General features: G+C 44.4%; 2 protein-coding genes across 3 annotated transcripts; both read left to right on the top strand.

Annotated features, from left to right (window-relative positions):
* Positions 1-689: 689 nt before the first annotated feature.
* On the top strand, positions 690-10,117 carry LOC124208534. 2 transcript variants are annotated; one of them, XM_046606384.1, is made up of 7 exons: positions 690-1,106; positions 3,815-3,999; positions 4,092-4,391; positions 7,303-7,429; positions 7,720-7,850; positions 8,733-9,038; positions 9,127-10,117. In XM_046606384.1, exons 2-7 carry the CDS (start codon positions 3,961-3,963, stop codon positions 9,421-9,423), a joined length of 1,200 nt encoding a protein of 399 aa, XP_046462340.1. In that variant the 5' UTR covers positions 690-1,106; positions 3,815-3,960; the 3' UTR covers positions 9,424-10,117. The 2 variants fall into 2 exon arrangements, with proteins under 2 accessions (XP_046462340.1, XP_046462414.1); XM_046606458.1 differs by having other exon boundaries at positions 690-1,110; positions 3,821-3,999.
* Positions 10,118-12,066: 1,949 nt separating this feature from the next.
* LOC124188435 lies at positions 12,067-15,738 on the top strand. Its single transcript, XM_046581071.1, has 6 exons — positions 12,067-12,819; positions 13,026-13,948; positions 14,017-14,310; positions 14,375-14,564; positions 14,640-15,345; positions 15,411-15,738. Exons 1-6 carry the CDS (start codon positions 12,240-12,242, stop codon positions 15,670-15,672), a joined length of 2,955 nt encoding a protein of 984 aa, XP_046437027.1. The 5' UTR covers positions 12,067-12,239; the 3' UTR covers positions 15,673-15,738.
* Positions 15,739-15,766: the final 28 nt, after the last annotated feature.

The following is a 15,766-nucleotide window of genomic DNA, read 5'->3' as shown; positions in this document are numbered from 1 at the left end:
ACAGGAATCCGACATTTGTATATATTCGATATCGAATATTTTCCTTTGCCAACTCTACGTCTATATATCCTCGAATAGATGCAAGGATTCAACTGACGTCGTTCAGGACGACTTTATCGGTAATTTTATATAGATCACATCACGCGCGCGTGAAAAGGTTATTATTAGATTGTCTGCTGGATATGTATTATAAGGATCCAATTTTTCCGCCGAATTCCGTTTAATTGGGTGGAAAGGATGAGATGGGATTCCGGTGAATCTGGGAGAAATGTGCCAATCATAGATGATGCTCACGTTTCTCACGCCATCGATAAAGAACGGTCACGTGGTGAAATGATGGAGTCGTGCGCCGCCTACCTGCACGGCGGCACATAAACAGGCGACGATATTTATTGTTTTCCCACGTCATAGCGTGAGTGATGACACGTTTCTCGGACGGCATTATAATACACAGCTGCACGCAGGGACTTTTAATCGACACTTTATTCCCGGCCAACATATTTTCCCCTTCTCTCTTATTATATTCTCTCGCTCACCAACTCGCATCACCAACTGGCGAATGCACAAACGACGAACCAGGCGTCCACGCAGCCTGTTCGGCTCCCGTTCACGCAGCACTGAGTGCTGTGCACGGGGCTGCTGGGGCTGCTGCTGCTGTGTGTTTGGCTATATGAGGGCGGAACGGGGGCGAAACGTCGGTCAGTTGTCACGCAGCCAGTGAAGGTGAAACATACGAAGACGAGCGGAAACATCACCAGCCGCATCTTTCACATATAACAGTAGCATCGCGGCGCATAAATAGAAACATTTGACTGACTTGACTATTCTTGAATCGAACAAAACACAAATGAGCATCGGCCAGCAGAGACTCTAATACAAGTGGGTGCAGTCCGTTGAATGTTTTGGACCCGAGACAGGCCACAGCAACACATTTGACGTGAATCTGCTCATCATTGGCACAGCATTCGCCTCATCCGTGCGTGTGTTTACACACTAGTCGGTCCGGTTTCATTTCGGCCGGCTGCTCTCAACTTCCGTCGTTCCTGCTACCCGGATGTGCTAGTCCTACACAAAATTCAATACACCAGCAAATTCCAAATCTCTAGGTAAGTTATGATTACTACTACATGTCTGTCTCTTATTTCTCTGCAGCTGGCCGTTGGTTCGTTTTCAATTCAAGTGAATATTCTGCTGGACAATGTCGATCGATGCTGGGCCGTGAACTGGATTATTTTTTAAATTTGTTTATCGCTTCATTTTGCCGTGTTTGTTTTAGAATTCAAATGCCCCGCGGATTATTCTCCTCCCTGCAAATGCAGATCTATCAATGTGGAGAGAGAAAGTCTTTTTAATATTTGTACATGGTTGGACATTGTTGGGTCGTATATAAAAGGCCAGCACGCTTTGTATAACATATAAGAGAAGAGAGTTGTGTTATATTCTAAAACACTATGTATAGCTATAAAGGTGAATGTATTACAAGATGGAGAGCCAAACTGATTGAATTTTTCGTATATCTCGCGCCGTATAGACATAAAGTGGATTGGATGGGATCTATCTAGTTTCCAGGAATAGCCCAGCAGCAGGAGGGCGATCTCTCGTCTCCATATATACGTAGACTTATATACACAAGTGTGCACACATATTGAAAGTGTGTCAAGTCTACGCTGAGATTTTATATTTTATTCTTTTTCCAGCTTGTATATAACGTTTGACGGACGGGAGTGTCCTCCACTGGGAACTTTAAGCTTTTTCTTTGCCAAATGACAAAATATCGCCAGCCAATGTCACCCAAAAGCGACACTTTGGGTTAAAAAAAAAATAAAAATAAAAGAAGAAAAGGTTACGCTGCTGACATCATTTCCAAGGGATATAATGCGATTCCTCCAGATATACCAGCCGTTCTACTATATAGCTACTATACCTATATTACACACGTACGAGATCACGTCCTTTTTTTCGGATAAAGGAAATCTTTTGTTTCGCCGGGGTTAAAGAGATGGCGCAGTTCAGTCAGTGCCCCCCTTTTTCTTCTTCTTTTCTTACCTTTTCATTAGAGCGAGGCTCTGAAATGAGCAGCAGCAAAGGCCAGCAGCAGCAGCAGCAGCACGTGCCATTATATTCGCTGCTGGGCTCGTCTCTTGTATTCCACAATTTTTGTCAACATATGAGAAAAAAGGGGCACAGCATCAGCAGAAATAGACGTCGCCTCCAATACAAAATGGAGCGAGAGAGAGAGAGAGAGAGAGAGAGAGAGTCTCTCTTTTGAAATGGCTACACTCTAGTTCTTCTTTATAATAGATGCTAGCTGCTTTATTGTCTCTTTCTCGATCTACTTTTGTTGCAGCAGGAATGACAGCGACGACGATGACAGAGATATTATTGAAACCACAAAGTTTCGACCCCCCTTTTTTTCATATTTTTTCTTGTGTGCATAGCGCAAAATGTTTGCGGTCTTCTCTCCCATCTCCCATCTCTCTCTAGTTGATTGCTTCCCGTATAACATAAAAAGATGAGCGGAGAAAAAAGCATTTCATCAGTTTCATCGATTTCATATCCGAATCGATGCATCTCTCATCAAATGAAATGCCCTACAGGGAAATGTTGATAATTGCTCTGCAGGCCGCCGCCTGTTTCTTTTTTTTATTTCTGTCCGATATTCTTTTGATTATAAACGCGTTCGCGATTTATTTTTTCCCTCCCGATTTCAAAGGGAATACGCCGGGGGTACGTATGTTATCCACCGCAGTTTCACTTCAAAAGACTTCCCGACCGGAAAGTTGATACGGTTCATTCCTGATGATCAAAACCAATCCGATCGATCGGGAAAATTCAAATGTGTGACAGTTGTTGCCATGGCATGTATCAATAAATATATATATAGAGTTGGCACTATATACCGGCGCTACATATATTATGTAGTATGGTGATGTCATTGTTGTTGGACGTTAGCCAATCGCCGGAACATGCGATCCTCGTGATGGCACGGAGGTCACGGAATAAATGACGAACGCCTTTGGATGTAATCAAACGCTTTAAATTGCTTCGAGCGAGAGTGAAATGCAAGAGGAAACCCGAGAGTCTAGCGCATAGTCATAGTTGTCGAAATCAACGTATCCCATTTTTATAATGAACCCGTGAGCTTCCCAATTATTTCGTGCAAGACGCGGGATGCAAGAGAGCGCAGCACACAACATCCACCTGGCCTGGAAAACTTGAAAGAAAGAAAAACAAGAAGAAAAAAGTCAATAACAACGAAACGGGGTCGAGGACGCACATTATTATTATTATTCTCCTATTTCAAAATATAAAGGTGACGCAGGAGCGGAAGAAAAAAAGTTTGGATTAAAAACTTTGAGGATCTAACCAAAGTTGGAGGACCCTGCTGCTATCAAGAAAAAGAATTTAAAAAGGTCGATACTATATTAGAGATATGCATGCTGTTTTCTTCCAGTGATTAAATTTTCAATTGGCTCTCCCTTGCGCGCGCCATTAAGAAGCTAAGGGATCGCGGCTATCAAATATTTGGCAGTTTCTTCGTCATTGCTATAGAGCTGGTCTGCGGGTAACTTTTTGTGTAAACACATAAGAAGCTTTGAGCCGGAATACGGAATATAATGGCGCTGCTTTATTATTCAGCTGGTAATAACGAGCAGTGTTTTGTGCAACACGACGGAGCCGAGTCCATTTGCCGGCGATGTCACCGTGACTTAACCATAATGAAGTGTGACAAAATCATTCCGCTATTAGAATTAAAGATATTCGCCAAATGTGTGTATATGCATAATCGATTTGATTTCTTTTCCGTCGGCAGGAACAGCAGCTGAAAAAATCGGTTGCCAGGCAACGCGGGTATTGCTGCTACCTCTTTGATTTCACATCTATTCCATAACACACGCCTATATCATCGGTAACAGTGTTATTGATTCAGAGCCGGCCGCATTGGATTCCCTATACGAAATGAAGGGAGGCCACTCACAAAGGCGTCGATTTTCACTGGTAATAATCAGTTTCCATTTTTCATTTGAAATTCAAAATTATGAGATCAAATTGAAAATGGAATTTTTGTTTGTTCCGGCTTTTGAAATCAGCAAGCGCTATGCGTGGTGCAGTCGCCAACCAGCGAGGAGGAGCCGCTGGGCAGCAATGGCCAGCAACCCAATTGCCACCAGCAGCAGCAGCAGCAGCAGTCGGTTGACGGTACGTCGTCGTCGTTGGAAGAAGCGGCCGGTCGATGCGGGACACCGTCCCATCGGCAAAGCCGACGGCGCCGTCCCCTTTCCACCGAGCCGGCCTTGTCCGGCAGCAGCAGCAGCGCAGCAGTCAAGCCAGCATCCGGCAGGAATCTAGCGCCACCGGCTCCCACAACTCCTGTCAAATCTCATTACAAGGTACTGTACGGTATATAGACTATATAACCGCAGCAGCACTCGTCATAGTTACACATCAATTGCATTCGCTTCTTTGATATTTGCCTGGCTGCCGCCTTCCGGCAAATGGAAATCATTTTTCCTTGGAAAAGACAATCATATTAAGGGGCCCGGTGAAATGCCAACTGGTCACATATCAAGATTGAACCCGAAATGAAAAAATTTGATACCGATACAAATTTGGCAATAAAAAGAGCTGGCCGGGGGGAAAAGTCGACAAAGCATCCAGCAGCGGATGAAATGAGAAGATTCCGTTACTGTTGGTTACCCTCTAGTAGCAGCAGCAGCAGTCGATATAGTAGTGTGAAGATATAACCAGCAGCAGCTAGTCTCATCTAATAGCTATATAGTAGACGCCGACGTTTATCTTTGTCGATGGATCATTTCGATATTGAAAACGTCACTGCCCATCCAAGCGAAATAAAGAGATCCAGATTTACATCCGACAAGGTCGAAATGGAGGGGAACTGGGCCATAGACGACTGTGAGGGATATTGGATCATTCATCTTTGATTGCCGAATGCGGCGCAGTTTCATCTTCCAAATCTCATCAAAGTTGTGCCGTGGATCATTTCCCGCGCATATCAACGAGAGTCGATAACCGCCAAACATGATGTGTGTGTGTGTCGATGCATTTGGCAATCAAAACTGTCGACATCCAACCGCATGTTTCAATTCCATTCCCATCAAAGTGGTTGACACAACACTTTGCTATGATTACGTGACATCGTATTTCGCCTGCAGCAGCGTGTAATAGCCAATAAGTGAATTCTGTTGTTGTAGTTTTTCTCAAGAACTACTATACCGGCATTCCCAGAACTCATTAAATCGCGCTGCATTTATTATTATTATTACGTGACGTAACGTGGATAAAACAAAAAGATGAGAGGCAAATAATCAGGCCCTGCAACTGTTTGGTCGTTTCCATCATTAATTCCGCATCGGAATAATACTGGTGTAGTCTGTATGTGTGTAACCACGTTAGACCTGATTATAGTTTGGAGATAATAGAATCAGGGAAACTGATTATATGTAGACGGGCGGCCTATAGTCGCTAGAGACCGCGGGTGAGAAATCAGCAACAACAGCAGGCCCGTCTCCATGGATATCTTCTTTTGTTGTTGTTGTTGTATTCGGTGTTGTTGTTGGCCCATCATCAGTTCCGTCGATATAATCAGTCCCAAGGTTTTTTTTATTGTGTGCGGCCCAGTTCAGCCCAGCCCACAAACAGCCGGTCAGCAGAGAGAATTGCCAAATTGGCAATTGCGGACCTTGTTGCCCGGGCAATACAACTATTGGCCGTTAAATATATAATAGGCTATAATCGGAAATATATAACTTCCTAGTCATCATATGTACACGTCCTGGGTCAAACTTAGCCGGATATATACTTGAGCCCATTTTGTCTGATGAGAATAATAAAGAATCGACTAGTAGTGTATTGACATTTCTCGACGCCCACGTCAATTATTAAAAAAGAATCCCGGCCGTCTATGGTTGCCTGAGGCTTTCCAAGGTATTAGTGACACGTGCGTGAATCCATTGGCACATGTCCATCTCATGCTGCAGAGCAGCGTCTCCATACATACTTGTATATAGGATATCCAGCTAGATGGATGGATGGATGTGCGGACGTGAGTTGGTTGTTTGATTTATTATTTGCCGCTTCGTTTCAAGTTTGTGGGGGTTGACTCCGTCATGCAGACGACGTCAACTTGTCCATTTGAACGACGACGACGTCGCCGGGTGAGAGTCAACACCTTGCAGTTATATGTAAACGGTGAATAAACGCGCACCTTATAGAAAAGTCGACGAAAAGCAAAAAGCATAAAAGAAAAAGTCGTTGGAATCAATGAGCTGCTGCTGGAAGCTTTTCCGTGTCGACAAAAAAAGGAGCGGATCCAGGAAAGCGATCCTGATTGGGAGGACGAGATACTACATACTGTGCATTTGGATTGTGTGTGCAATAAGGGGAACGACGTGACGTCGTCACGCATCGATTCAAAATAAGTTCACCATCAGCATCACGTGTCTCTCTGGTATAACTCTGTCCGTCAGGAGGCTGGGCTGATGCCGTGATGCTGATGGCGAAACGAGATGCTTCCGGTTGCCGTGGCAACGGGTTATATTACGTTACCGGCACTCTTCTCTTTGCTGGCCGGCTTCCATCACGTGTCGATAAATTTTATGCTCTGCCGGCTATACGTCGCTGTATACTATATCTCGCAGCATCACAACAACATACTGGCTATGGTATATTGGTTTTGGGTTGATTCCATTTGCTCAAAATCCATCATCAAATCTTCTTCTTGTTCCGTTATTATATCCAATACCTTCTGTAGATCTACTCCCGTTATGGTCGCGGCTTCGTTATGACCGGTGACGTCATAACGACTGCTGGGAGGGGGAATCGAAAGTGGACAACCGCAAATATGTTGGAAGTGGTTGGCCCGGCGCCCACATCTCTAAGCACAAGGGGAAAGCAATTAACTAGATCCACATCTTATTGATGGAGGCGGGGAATAAGAAACAGACCCAAATTTAATATGTTGATTATCTGATTTGATCTCGTCGGAAATAGCCGAATAAAACATTATTACAAGTAAAAGGCCAAAAGTAAAGACAGACGGAATGACAGAGAGTCGATATAGTACAACAACCAACAACAACAATAGTTTATTTTTGAACGCCACGAGACAATAAATTCAGGCGATGGAAATTGGTGCTGGTGAGAAAATTGGATGAGCGACAACGTACTACACTTTTATTGCGTGTGTCCTCATACATTGTAGTGGGGTGGATTTGACGTGATATACTTTTATGTCTTTTCTTTTATTTAACCCCTCCCGTTCTGCTGCTGTGTTACATGTAGGTGGTGGTAATGGGTTCGGCGCGGGCGGGCAAAACTTCGTTAGTCGGCCAGTTCCTCTACGCGGCTTACAGCCCTCGCTACCGGCCCACCGTCGAGGACATGCACACCGTCGAGCTCGACTGTCAAGGTATACATATTGCTGGCTGGCCCATTATTTATATCGCTACTTGCTGGACAGCTGCCATTGGCTGCCGACCAATAAATATATAGGCCTCCGCAATATCGTCCACCCTCCCCACACAGCCTATACTATACCCTATTCTATACTATACTATGTAGGCTACTATATATTGTATAACCGTAATTTATTCCTAATCGTTTTCCTATATTTTCCTGCCCCCTCTTCTTTTATTTTCTTATTTTTTGTTTGGTGTTTGACACCATTGTCCCGGATGCATGCACCACCGTACCACACAGGCCTGGATCTCCGTTTGGACATTCTGGACACGGGCGGCAGTTACGTTTTCCCGGCCATGCGAACGCTGGCCATCAAATCGGCTGATGGTTTCGTCCTGGTCTGCGCTTCCGACGATCCTTCGTCTCTCGAGGTCTCGTTACATTCGCTTCTTTATTCCCTCTTCCTTTTTGACATCCGACCACGCCGGATTAACCGACGATAGAAAATATTAAATCGCAAGTTGATCAATCAGGCCAGCAGCTCTGGCTGGATGTACAACTTTGTTTAGCTCTCTTTTGTTTTATTTTTTTGCATTCACCTCCTCCTCCTCCGCACAGATATCGTTTTTCTCTCTTCTCGTCTTTTTTTGTTCCCTCCTCCTCCCCCGGACGGTGTTTCTACTCGGCAGCCGAGATGAAAATCGATGCCGGGCGAAGCTTCACGCTCCAGTTCACGTTGGACGGCAGCGTCCACGACACATGCAGCAGCCTCGTCTCTCTTTCCTATTGATTCTTCCAGCAGCAGATAACAAATATATATAAAAGCATCCCGGCTGGCCGTCTCTATCTACAAACACACACAAAGCCCTCCGACTCATCATCAACCGGCGTGTGTCCCATTTCTACCGTAGGAGGTGGAGGAGGTGGATGGGTTCCGATCTTCGTTTCCTTCCTCTCATCAACAATTCATCGATGCTCCGGTGGAATAAGCAAAATAGACATCCACATTTTATTAGACTCCACGTCCATCGCTCAGGGAATTGTATGTGTGCGGGGATTAGATATGCTGGACATTGTGGTAGTAGTATTAGGGCCAGCGCGCGGGTAGTTTGTTTTCTCTATAGTTATATAGGCTACTTACCGTCCATTCCCGCTGTCCGATACGACCTGCATTTCTAATGATGGCTCTTATTATTCGTCACGTTTATAATCCGCCAACCAGATCCGGATCATATACATTTACATTCCCTTGTCTATGTGAAACACGAAAATTTTATAATTATGGCGGCATTTGAATATGAATTGCAATTCAGGAAGCGGAACATTGTCGATCGCAAATTTTGGAAGTCAAAGGGCCGTCCTGTCCGGTTGTTGTCGTCCTCAACAAGACGGACCTGATCCGCTCCGGATCCGTTTCATCCGAACCGCAGACTGACGACGACAAGAGCGAAAATCATCAACGGGCCAGCGGCAGCGGCAGCGGTAGTGCACCTGACAGCCGGGCCGCCAGCGACGGAGGCAATTTCCTCTGCCAAGAAATGGTCGAGTCGCTCGTCACCTGCGATTGGGGACACGGATTCGTTCCAGCCTCGGCCAAAAACAACATCAATGTCGTCCAGGTGCGCGCCCATCCATCCGCACTACCCCCTTCGCTTTGACTGGGCGATTAAATAATAATTGTTTCTCGATTGATTCTCGGTATTTTAGGTGTTCCAGGAGTTGTTTGTTCAGGCCAAATCGCGGATCGCACTCAGCCCGGCGGTCCGCAAACGACGTCAGTCGCTGCCGGCCCGGACCCTCATCCCGCCGGGGACCAGCAGCGGCAACCACCCACATCCCCAATTGGGACACCATTTGTCGCTTCACGGATCGAACGTGGCCGCAGCAGCAGCGGCAGCCGCCGCCGCCGTCGCCGCCACTTCCGCCGCTAATAATTCCTCCGTCAGCTCGTCACCTACTGGCACCAGCAGCTTTGCCAAGCGCAATTCCTGTACCGTTTCATAAAAACGATGCAACGACCCCAATTCCTCATTTTGAAAAACAACCAGCGCCAAAACCCCAAACCCAATGTCGATGCCACACAAAAAAGTCCAACTCTTTTGTGTGTCGCATTTTCATTTCTCTCTCTCCAATTCATTACACTACGCGCGCACACGCAGACGGTTTTTGATCGACGAGACTCCCGTTATTACCCCCCTCCCTCCTCATCCGCACTTGGCAGACGATGGCGACGTCGATTTGGTTTGAATGTTATATATTCTATTACAGACTTAATTATTTCCCCTCGGTAATCTCTTCATCATTCCTTCCCCCCCACTGGGATATGCCACCGGTATACTATATACTCTCCCCACGTCGTTATCCCCTACTTATATCAGCCACCGATATGTACCCCAGCATGTCGTTTTACTCTATTCTTATCCACGAAAAACCAAACAGCTTTTTTCTTAAAAAAAAAAACAGCAGAATTCAAATTGAAATATCCAAAGGAAATGCTTTCAAGCTTAGACGGAAGAAAATTGTTTCCATCTTCTTTGTTCTCGATGATTCGCGTATATTAAACAACCAAAGAAAAAAGACAACTACGATTATTGCATGCTGTTGTGTATCATGTGTATATGCAGTAAGGTATTTATATATATTATTATTGATTATTGCGCATATCACTGTAATCCTGTATACACCGCATTTCGTTCGGATGTGCGACATTCAGGCCCGATCATTCAGGCCCGCGTCAGAGCACAATTCAGAGCTTATTTCTTTTTCTTTCTTAGATGGGGAAGCAATGAAAATTATATTCAGAGCTGAAATGGAGGAATGCTCATTATCATATCATAAAATTACTTTTAGATCAGATCACTATGAGTTATTCATTTTTCTTATGGTTTTTGTTAACTTTATTCGAGGGTTTCAACATGTACGAAAAATTTTCAGGTTTTTTCCCAATTTGCGTGTAGTAGGCTTACAATTTGCGTACGTCAGGCAAAGTAACGAAAAAAATTTTAGAGACATATTCTTTGATATAAATTCTGATCTGAAGTAAATTTAGTTGGTTCAGTGGTATAAGATGCGACTTATAGTTCAGCTGGAAGAGGTTCGATTCCATGTTAAATCATGTCCTAATAGACGCGTTAATATAGAACGGATTGGGGCAAACACTCTGATCACTCGGACGGGGCCCTGCTGAGCCACGCCCACTTGACGACCGAGTCGCTCCAAGTTGCCGCCCAGACGCAGGAGGCTCTGCTGGAGGAGCAGCGCGCCGACATGGTGACGACGGTCTGCGAGAGACGCGACCCCTTGGAGGCTTCAGCTTCATCTTTAAACCTTACCGAAATGGGTCAGTCAGCTATTGAGCAAATAAGATATGAAGAATTTTCTGCTCCTAGGTAAAAATCCTTTTCAGGGATAAAATAGTTTTCTCTAAATCCTTATGCATAAATCCAATTTAATTTTGGAATTCTACGCGATAGTGCTGAAACCCATTTGTACACCAAATTGATGAGAAAACTGCAGCGAGCTTGCTTTTTGACACATTTTGGTTCGTTCATCCGGCGTTATGTTTGTGGATCTGTAAGTGTTGTGTGTAGTAGCGTGTGAACTGTATACGTGTAGTGGTAGTGCCCAGGTGTGGGAGCAACTATGCTCACCATGGGAGTCGAACTCGGATACCTTATGTGTGACTACAGATCACGAAGCGGCGCCTTATTCGACTCACCCACCTGTCCCCCGAACGTTGACGTTTTATTGCGAACGAAAATGAAAAAGTTTCCATGATTTTATTTTAAAAAAAAACTTGGGCCTGAATGACGTCAAAATTGGGCCTGAAAGGCACGTAAAAAAAAGGTGGGCCTGAAAGACGCGGGCCTGAATGACCGGGCCTGAATGTCGCACATCCTTTCGTTCCGGCAGCAGCTTCTTTTATAAATTGGTTTCAAACCTATTTTCATTTTATTTCCTAAATTTTCAATCGACAGACACAGATTTTAGATTCGTTAACTTAACAATCTGACTCCAACTAATGTTGATTGACGCGAATCACGTCATCTCTCAAGGTCCGTTTCTTCTTGACGAGGGTGGGAAAAAAAAAGATTTCAAAAGTCTCATTGTGCACAGCAGACGCTTCACTTGACGCTTTATTTTCCATGATGAAAGTCGTTTGCTTCTTATAATGAAGAAATCGTCTTCTCCTTTGATGAAATGGAAAATGAGGACAAACTTCAGCAGAGATGCATAGTCTAGCAGTTTGGCGTTCTCTCTCTCTCTCTCAATTATTCGGAAAAGCAAGGAAGAAAACCAAGTTATTGAAGAAAATCCATTTTTGTAAACAAGGCCTTGCTAGGAAACTTATTATTAAATTTGCAGAGAACCCGATACTGAACTGTGAATCCGTAATCCGAAGGTCACATTATTATAATACGGCTTCACATAGTAAAATGTTTAATAACTTTTGACGTTTTAACCAAATGATAGAGCTAATTAACAAACGAAAAACGAGTGAAACGTCAATGGATCACTTCGCCCTAATTTTAAGGATGAATTGAAAAACCTTTTTAATTCACACATTAAAACCATGTTAAAAACAAACAAAAAAAAAGAAGTGTAGAAAATTAGAAATTCATCCGCACCAGCTTATTACACACATGGCAACAGCGTAACGCAGATAGAGCGGGACTTCTTCTGTTGATTTTTCCTTGGGCCATTGTTCCTTGTGCGAGCCTTGTTAAACTTTATCGTAGCACTTTTTTTTTTATTGTTTTCTCCATCATGAAATCCTGCCCTTAACTTGTGGCCCAATCGATTTTCCATTTCAGTACGCCATGTCTAATCGTAATTTGATGCACTATTTCAGTCCCAATGTCACAATTAAGCCGCCAGACGAACTGACAAGTTCTCTTGCTGCCGACGACGTCCCGAGAGACGGAGTCGAAACTGCCGTTCAAAGTGTTACTAAACGTCCCCGGACTGCGAAAATTAGCTCCGTTGCTGTCGACGACGACGATGACGACTTTGAGAATGATACCATTTTGCCACCTCAGTATGGCAACTCCATCACAAAGTACTTTTCTCCTGTTGACAGGCAAGCTGTCACAAGAAAGCACAAAAAGCCTTGCGTAATGACAGTGCAAGTCCAAGTTCATGGATCCCCCCAAAAGAAGGGCTGTAAAGCTCCTGCTGCTGTCAAGAAGGTGCAGAGAAAGAAGAAACGAAAGATTGGCATTCCAAGTGCCCTGGCTGACACAATAGAGCTTGTTTCGTCTGAAGAGCTGATGACGGAATCCAGTCCAAGTCCTGAAGTGATGGTTGACGTCAAGAATCCAGATCCAGTACAGCCCCAAACACGAAATTCACAGTGGAAGATGAAAATTTGCCTTTCAGGCAATGTCAAGGTCTCCGATGGTAATGATGATAGTCTAGTTGTCAATGTTTTACATGTAATCAAGATTTGTAGTGATGAGAGTGAAGCACTGAGAGGCCTTCCTAGAGAAGTAGACTGTAATGAAGTTTAATACTTTGATCTCTGAAATGGTGGTAGAACATGCAGCTGAATCGTCTCAAGTTTCTTGTAACTCCATTTAACTTCATCACGAATTTTTTGTTTTCAGACGACCAGGAGAGCGACTCCAAAGAAGGACCGAGACGCAGCACAAGAATACGCGTCAAACCGGTTGCTCTGCGAGACGAGCCTGAAGAGGAGCTGGTTGAACCTAAACAAATCTCAAAGAAAAAACGTAAAAAAGGAGAAATGAAGGGAAAAGCCAACAGTGAGGATGAATTGGTGATCCTTTCTGAAGATATCGCTCCGATTTTCCTCAAGAAAAAGTGGGAAGAGGAAGCGCGAGCTGTGAAAAAAGCAAAGCAAGAGTTCCTGTTTAGTGGCGTTCCAGAGGTGCTGAAGCAGCAAACCGCTGCATTGGCAGCCCTTGAGCAGCGCCCAGTTGAGATTTTCCCCAAAATTAGTCACGTAACACAGGCCGGCTCTCAGCCGTGGCGACTTCCCTATCCCGAATCGCTTGTGTTGCGGAAAAGCCTTCCACATTCGAAGAAGATCAATCGACCCACAACTTTTGCATCGAGCTTGAACTCGAATCCTGGTAGTATCAACTCGGCTTGCAATCGATCGATATCCCCCAAACAAGCATCTTATCTCGAGTGGCGTTTTTGTAAAGAGTGGATCACTCGGATGAAAGAAGACCATTCTCTATCCTTTCCTTTCTTCCGAACTCTCCGAACTTTGCTTCCCAGAGCAAACATGGAAAGGGATGGCGACAGAGACTTGCCGTGGACAGATGCCTACGCTCCCAAGCAATCGGCTGACATCTTAGCCAATAACCGCATGTCCTCCCAACAGTTGAAGAATTGGTTAAATCAGTGGAAACTAAGAGCAGGCGAGGAAGTCGCTGCTCCGCCCAAGAAAGTCTCGAAAAAGGTTGGAAAGAGGAAGAGGATAGAGTCGGACTGCACGGACTCGGAGGATGCCGTCGTTGATGAAAAATCGAATTCAAGTTGGAACCCAGAAGAAGAGGAAGTAATCAATTGTTTTTATTTATTGTTTATTGTTTCGCCATTTCTGACGGCTTTCTTTTATTTCCACAGCTCTGTAATTGTGTTCTCTTGGTGGGACCTGCCGGTTGCGGGAAGACGGCCACCGTTTACGCCTTGGCTGAAGAGTTGGGGTACAACGTTTTGGAAGTCAATGCATCCTCGAGGAGAAACGGCAAGACTCTTCTTTCACACCTTCACGAGGCTACCCAGTCACACTCGCTTAACAATAACAGCAATGCCGTCAGTAGCAGTATGGGCAAAATGTTTTTCGGTGGCGCTAAAGCTGCACCCAAACCTGCCCGCACAGAAATTAAAACGGCCTTATCTCTCGTACTTTTCGAAGATGTAATTGCGAAATATTTCTAGGGTTTCATGTTGTTATCTACTCAACTCTTGGTTGTAATTTCAGGTTGATATTGTTTTCGAAATGGAAGATGAATCTTTCTACAACGCTTTGACTACATTGATCCAGACCAGCAAGCGGCCCATTGTCCTGACACTAGGCTCGACCGAGGAACGAGCTTTGACACAAATTCAGGACAAAATTAAAAGCTATTTTGATATTTTCTATTTCTTGAGTCCAGATCAGTCGACTGCCTGTAAGTTTTCTATCTTGAAAAGGTTTAGAAACGGATTTTTATATTTGATTCTCGTTTTCCAAAAATCAATGATAGGTGGTTATTTGTGGAGCGTGTGTCTAGCTGAAGGCTATCCCCTGGAATGGAAAGCACTGGCCGATTGGGTGGGAAGCCGAGGTGAATTAGACCTCGATCTTCGCTCCCTTTTGCTGAATTTACAGTTCCTCTTGCAGTCTCATCCGTTGCGGTTAAAGTTGAACTTTAATCAATTGCAGCTTAAGAATGACGAAGAAGACAGCAATAATGGAAGTAGGATTTGGAAACCTTCCAGCAATTCCTCAGACTCCAGCCCAATTCAGCTTATTGAACTTCCTATTTTCGGGAAACTCTGCGAGTGGCCCTACGCTTCTGCCCCGAGGTCTTCGCGGTTCACTTATGATGCGGATTCCGATTCTGTTCTCATTGTCAAGAGGAAGACGAAGAAAAGGTTCTCACGAATTCTCTCGAACGATAGCCTTGTTGATCCCGACAGTGCCGAAGAAACAATACAAGTCGATGAGACATCATCATCAAAGAAGGAAGGAGCGAATGGAGATTTGACGCGCCTCGCTCGATGCCTGGAATTCCGCTCTGGCAAGGAACTGTTCAGTTCATGTCTCGCCAGGGATGATTTATCTTGGAACGACGAGAGTTTGTTGTATGAAATCCAGCAGTTTATGTCTGATCGATGCAGTCAACTAATGGAGAAAGATTTGAGTCACATGACGCAAACGTCTCCTCAAGACTTCTTGGCGGAATTACAGTATGGATTAACATTTTGGATTTCTTGCTGGCCAAATATAAATGTTTGTTTATTTTCGGATGCAGGTACGACAAAGTGACAAAGAGTGCAAATCAAGTTGTACTTCAGTGCTCAATACCAAGAAGTGTTTTGCTAAATCGTCGCAGTCATTCAGCCGACGTCCTGCCTTACCTCCGGTCGTTCGTGCGCTCCGATTTAGAACGTTGCGTAGTTAAACGACGTCGCAAACAGCGTTCACGAATGGAAGCTCCAACAATTCGATTGCCTACACTCGACTTGGTTCTTTCCACCACATCTGCCATTCGTCTGGCCAATAACTTTTTTTAAGCTGACGGTCATGTGTTTTCCTTTGTATAAACTTGAAGCGTAATAGATTTTACTAATAATTTTCTATTTGGTTTCGAGGTTGATTAGAACTTAA

The sequence above is a fragment of the Daphnia pulex genome, chromosome 1, assembly GCF_021134715.1.
Source record: "Daphnia pulex isolate KAP4 chromosome 1, ASM2113471v1".
In the NCBI taxonomy this organism is placed as follows: Eukaryota; Metazoa; Arthropoda; class Branchiopoda; order Diplostraca; family Daphniidae; genus Daphnia; species Daphnia pulex.
The sequence above is the reverse complement of the archived record's forward strand: the minus strand, read 5'-3'. Positions and strand labels throughout refer to the sequence as shown.

Excerpts from the sequence above, each read along its gene's own strand:
- LOC124208534 (XM_046606384.1), top strand. The coding sequence starts at position 3,961 with ATGAAGGGAGGCCACTCACAAAGGCGTCGATTTTCACTG. Across the intron at positions 4,392-7,302 it reads CTGTCAAATCTCATTACAAG|GTGGTGGTAATGGGTTCGGC; the intron begins GTACTGTACGGT and ends TGTTACATGTAG. Across the intron at positions 9,039-9,126 it reads ACAACATCAATGTCGTCCAG|GTGTTCCAGGAGTTGTTTGT; the intron begins GTGCGCGCCCAT and ends TCGGTATTTTAG.
- LOC124188435 (XM_046581071.1), top strand. The coding sequence starts at position 12,240 with ATGTCTAATCGTAATTTGATGCACTATTTCAGTCCCAATGTCACAATT. Across the intron at positions 13,949-14,016 it reads GGAACCCAGAAGAAGAGGAA|CTCTGTAATTGTGTTCTCTT; the intron begins GTAATCAATTGT and ends TTATTTCCACAG. Across the intron at positions 14,311-14,374 it reads CTCTCGTACTTTTCGAAGAT|GTTGATATTGTTTTCGAAAT; the intron begins GTAATTGCGAAA and ends TTGTAATTTCAG.